At 45.7% G+C, this 5,120-nt stretch overlaps 1 protein-coding gene across 1 annotated transcript; it reads right to left on the bottom strand.

Moving 5' to 3' along the window:
- KRT36 (keratin 36) lies at positions 1–4,916 on the bottom strand. Its single transcript, XM_044675767.1, has 7 exons — positions 4,455–4,916; positions 3,507–3,589; positions 2,686–2,842; positions 1,571–1,732; positions 1,187–1,312; positions 799–1,019; positions 1–178 (listed from the first exon to the last, which is right to left on the bottom strand). Exons 1-7 carry the CDS (start codon positions 4,914–4,916, stop codon positions 1–3), a joined length of 1,389 nt encoding a protein of 462 aa, XP_044531702.1.
- Between the last annotated feature and the right edge of the window lie 204 nt (positions 4,917–5,120).

The raw sequence follows: 5,120 nt of genomic DNA, 5'->3' as shown, positions 1-5,120 counted from the left end.
TTACAGGGGCCGGTGCTGGACGTGCTCTCTGGAAGAAAAGACTCTCCCATCTTTAATCTCCTCGGTGATGGTGCGGATCTGAGTGCTGATCTGGGAGCCGGGGGTACAGGGCACGCTTGGGGGGCAGGACACACGGACCATGGGCTTGCACTCTGTGGCACAGGGGTGGGCAGGAAGCCTGAGAAAGCAGAGCCATGGGAAGGTAAATTTCACAGCCAAAAACTTGGTCAATATTCAATAAAATGAGAGATGAGTAAAGGAGAAAGTGACCAGAGTGGGTTCCCAGGTTAGAGCTGCTTTCTTCCCCAAAGAGAGGGAGATGGGGAGACCCGTCCAAATGTAGTTTATATGAGAAATGCCATTTTTCCCCCTTTGTAAAGTATAAAACCCCAGATTTCTTGAAGAAGCCTCCAAAGACCTTTGAACCCATTCCCTTACAGCTTGTGCAGAAAGTATCTCATTCATTGAACTCACTCATTGCCTCATTTATGTGGGACTGAGTTTCACAGTGTTATAACGATGGTAGGACAGCTGGAGCTTTTTCCCAGAGTACTAAACATCCATGGGCAAATTTCTCCTTGTTTGGGGTTCTTTCCCTGGCCCCTGCATCCTCTCACAGTACCAGGCTTATTTGCTGCCTCCTCCCACTCCCTCATCCATCCTCCTTTCAGGGATCATGGACAAGGGGTGGAAGGTTTTGAGAATCAGGGATCACCAGCCTGCCCTGAGGACCAGAATTTCTAACCACTTCTCTGACTAGCCCCTCACCCATGAGTTTGGCCTAGAACACACACTTACTTGCAGTCTTCTCCTTCCAGCAGCCGGCGGTATGTGGCGATCTCTGACTCCAGCCGGGCTTTAACATCCAGGAGGACCTGATACTCGTGATTCTGCCGCTCCAGGTCACAGCGGATCTCGGCCAGCTGAGCTTCCACATTGCTGATCAGGCACTGCAACTGAGCCAGCTGGGAACCATAGCGAGCCTCTGTTTCTGCCAAAGTGGACTCCAGGGAATTTCGCTGCAAAGAAAAGATGGGGAAATAAGATGAATCTCGTGCTCTGTTGTTAGGCATCCCTGTGGCATTTCCATTGGGAAGCCACCTAGGGATAGGCTGGAAGCTCAGTGGTCACTGGTAAGTCTATACCAATTGGTTATTTTCCAGGAATTCTAGCCAGGGCTGCTTACCAGGCTGTGCTGGGTCTGCAGCTCAATCTCCAGAGCGTTGACATTGCGTTTCAGCTCAATGATCTCTGTCTGGCAGCACTGGAGCTGTTCAGAGCTGGACACGACTTGTTGGTTCAGCTCTTCTGTCTAAAACGGACAAGGCAACAGAGCATGGTCAGGAGGTTCAGCATCCCTCTAAAGGTCTTCCTGCTTGAGGGCAGCTTGGGGTCCTGGGTTCAAATCTGGTTTCTGATACTTCCTAGCTGTGTGACACTGGACACATCACTTAACCCCCATTGCCTAGCCTCTACCACTCTTCTGTCTTGGAACCAATATATAGTACTAATTCTAAGGTAAAAGTTATTTTTTTTAAAGTCTCCCTGTTTGACTCCCTCTGATACCCACTTGGGTGGTGAACCAATTCTCCACATCTCTGCGGTTATTCTCCACCAGGGTCTCATACTGGCATCTCATGTCATTCAAGATCTTGTTGAGGTCCACAGGTGGGGCTGCGTCCACTTCCACATTGAGCCGGTCTCCAAGCTGACCTCGAAGAATGCTGACTTCCTACAATGAGCAGATGAGAACAATTAGTTCTAGTTCCTTAAGCTTGACCATCTCCACTCTGTGGTCCAGATAGGAATAGGATGACTTCCTATATTGGGGGCCCTCAGAAGAAAGCTTAAAACAATTGCAATCTAGAAGGATTAGGTTCAAATTTAGGAGCAATTAGGTGGTAGAGTGGATAGAGTACTGGGACTAAAATCCAAAAGACCTAATGTCAAATCTGGCCCTGAGCAAGCCACTGAACCCATTTGCCACCATTTCTCCATCTGCAGCTAGTGCAGATAATAATAGCACCTACCTCCCAGGGTTGTTGTGAAAATCAAGTGTGTTAAAAATTGTAAAGTGCTTTGCAAAGTGCCTGTGGCACATAGTAAGTGCTGCATAAAATATTAACTATTATTATTATTCAAGTCCCAATTCGGACATATACTATCTGTTACCCTTATCAGATAGTCACTAAGTCTTTAATAAGTACCTACTATGTGCCAGGAACTGAAGCTAAAAAAAGAGGCAAAAGATAGTCCCTGTTCTTGAAAAGCTCACAGTCATTTAACTTTTCAGTATACTAGGCAGATTTTGATGACTATTAATTGTAGAGGAGATACTCACCTATTTTGATTGAGGAAGTTCTCCTCTGGAAAGGTCCTTTGTCAACAAAACCACAAGCCCTTCTCACTATCTAGAATTATGAAACGGAGCCCAAAGAGACCCCTGAGATCATGTAATCCAGCAGTTCTAAGCCTTTTTTGGATACTGGACTCCTTTGGGAATCTGGTGAAGTCTATAGACCCCATCTCAACATGCTTGTTGTTGTGGCTAGTGACAATAAAGAATTAATCTTCTCCTCTGATCCAAGTTCCTAGAGCCTCTGAAATTTCCCTATAGACCTCAAGAAAAGAAGCCCTGAGTGGTACCCCCTAGCCCCTTCATTCCCACATCAGCCCTTATCTAACCTCCTCATGGTTCTTCTTGAGACAGAGCAGCTCCTCCTTCAGGGACTCGAGCTGCATCTCCAGGTCAGCTTTGCACAGGGTCAGCTCATCCAGGATCCTACGAAGGCCGTTGATGTCAGCCTCTACCAGTTGGCGCAGGGATAGCTCAGTCTCATACCTATGATTCAATTTGATGTGCATTTATTAAGTGATTATTGCATACAGGGCCCTAGAAACAGACAATATAGGAAAAGGGACTTGGTCTGTGACTTTACTGGTTAGAGAGAACTCCCAGGTGAGCAAACACTATCTGCCAATGTCAACCAGTAAGTAGCAACTCTGCAGCTTTGCATCTAAAAGAGACTCTGAGAACTGATAGATAAAAGAGAATTGCCCAGAATCACAGAGCCAATATGTGTCAGAGGCAAAACTTGAACTCGGGTCTTGCTGGTTCCAGGCATGCCATCTATTCACAACACCACAACTGTCTCTAGGCAACAGAAGGAGTCATATATCACATCAGAATTCCCTTTTCACTGTCCTTCAGCTAAAGTCTGATTCGAACATAAAAGCATCACTATATTTTTCATGTAGCTTTTCTTTCTCTGCTCTAAAAGGGAGATAGGACTTCCTCTTCTTCATCCCTTTCCCAAAAGGTCTTCATATTGCCTATTTTGAAAATCTATAAGTCCCTGGAGAGAGTGAAAGAGGTGGAGAGGGTCATTGACAAGCAGAAGAATGTTAAGTTCAATCTTTTTTTTTTCAATCTACCCATTGCCTAAGGCTTAGATACAAAACATAAAACAGGAGGTGAGGGGTGTTTCCCACTGAGTCCCACTCACTTGGTTCTGAAGTCATCAGCAGCCAGTTTGGCATTATCAATCTGCAGAACCAGCCTGGCATTTTCAGCTTTGGTCAACAGGATCTAGAAAGCAAAAGGCACCAAGAAGTCAGGGCTAGGGACTAAGTGCCAACACAAGTGCTGGTGAAAGGGAGCAGACTGTCAGAGAGGTCATCTTTGAGATCATCCCCCTGGGTCTTTAGCTGATCCAGCCCTGAGCACTCCCTGAGATGATGAGAAAAGACAGCCAGACAGACCCCTGTGAGATGATCACAACAGATGTGAGTGTTCTTCAGTAGCCCTCAAGGTCAATCCCAAGTCAGATATCACTTAGCCTACATTCATCATGGATGCTAATCAATGGCAGGGTTGAATCAATCAGTAAGAATCTAACAAGTGCCTAATAGGAACCAGGAGGCATACAGCACGCCCTCATCAAAGAAAGTGCTATATTCTAGGAGCCAAACAGAACTGCAGTAGCATAAATTCAAGATGCCCAAATTTAGAGATATCTCCATCTCAAATGTTAACAAGATATTTGTGCCTGACCTGCAGTAGAGACTTCTGAGCTCATATTGGTATGATCAAACACAGTTGAACATACTGTACGTTGATCCCAACATAAGAATGTCATTTTGGTCCTCTTCAAGTATAAAGGACACAAACCAAGCAAAAAGGAGCCAGACACTTACTTAGCTAGGGCCTGGAAATACAAATGTCAAGAATAAAAAAAGCCAATGAAACTTCCTGGGAGATAGCATCACTTGAATCAGGTTGAAAAGCACCTATTAACAACCTACAATGTTCTAGACACCTGTGCTAAGCTCCAGTTTTCTTCTAACTCTATCTGGAAGGATAGAGGATAGCTCCCAGTATGCCCCATCCAGGGAAGAGAGCTCCATATTAGATACATAACTATTTAGCAATTAGAGTTGTGTTCCTCTGTTACCTTCTGCTGGAGATCCTCAATAGTCTTGAAGTAGGACTGATAATCAGGGCAGATGTATGGGATCTGAGTCTCATACCACTCCCGGATCTTCTTCTCCAGATCTGCATTTTCCCGCTCCAACATGCGCACCTTCTCCAGGTAGTTGGCTAGGCGGTCATTCAGAAATTGCATGGTCTCCTTCTCATTGCCATTGAAAACCCCTTCGCCAAGCCAGACACCACTCCCACCAAAGCCAGAGGTATAGCACCCACTGGACAGATAAGAGGTGTTGGGTAGATAGCTCCCTAGACCACAGGAGCCCAGCTTAAGAGAAGAGACTGACCCACCACTGCAGGAGAGACTTGGAACCCTACAAGAGCCCAAAGAGCGGACAGAAGAGATCCGAGAGAAGCCACCACTGGTGCCACAGAGGCCCTTGAAGGACCCAGTGGAGAATGTGGGAGTACAGATTTGGGAAGTCATGATGTTAGGAGGAAAAGCCTGCAGATTAGTTAGAAAGCCCAACTTCTGGATTCTCCTTCCTCCAGAGAGCACTTATATACCCTTTCTGTTGGGTGTTGTCATGTTAGCAAATTGTCTTCTCTTGGGAAACTCTAGTCCCATTTTGGAAGGTTAATCTCATTAGTATGTGATTTCGATAACTATCCAGGATTCCTAGTCTCATAA

This window comes from Gracilinanus agilis, chromosome 4 (assembly GCF_016433145.1).
Source record: "Gracilinanus agilis isolate LMUSP501 chromosome 4, AgileGrace, whole genome shotgun sequence".
In the NCBI taxonomy this organism is placed as follows: domain Eukaryota; kingdom Metazoa; phylum Chordata; class Mammalia; order Didelphimorphia; family Didelphidae; genus Gracilinanus; species Gracilinanus agilis.
The sequence above is the reverse complement of the archived record's forward strand: the minus strand, read 5'-3'. Positions and strand labels throughout refer to the sequence as shown.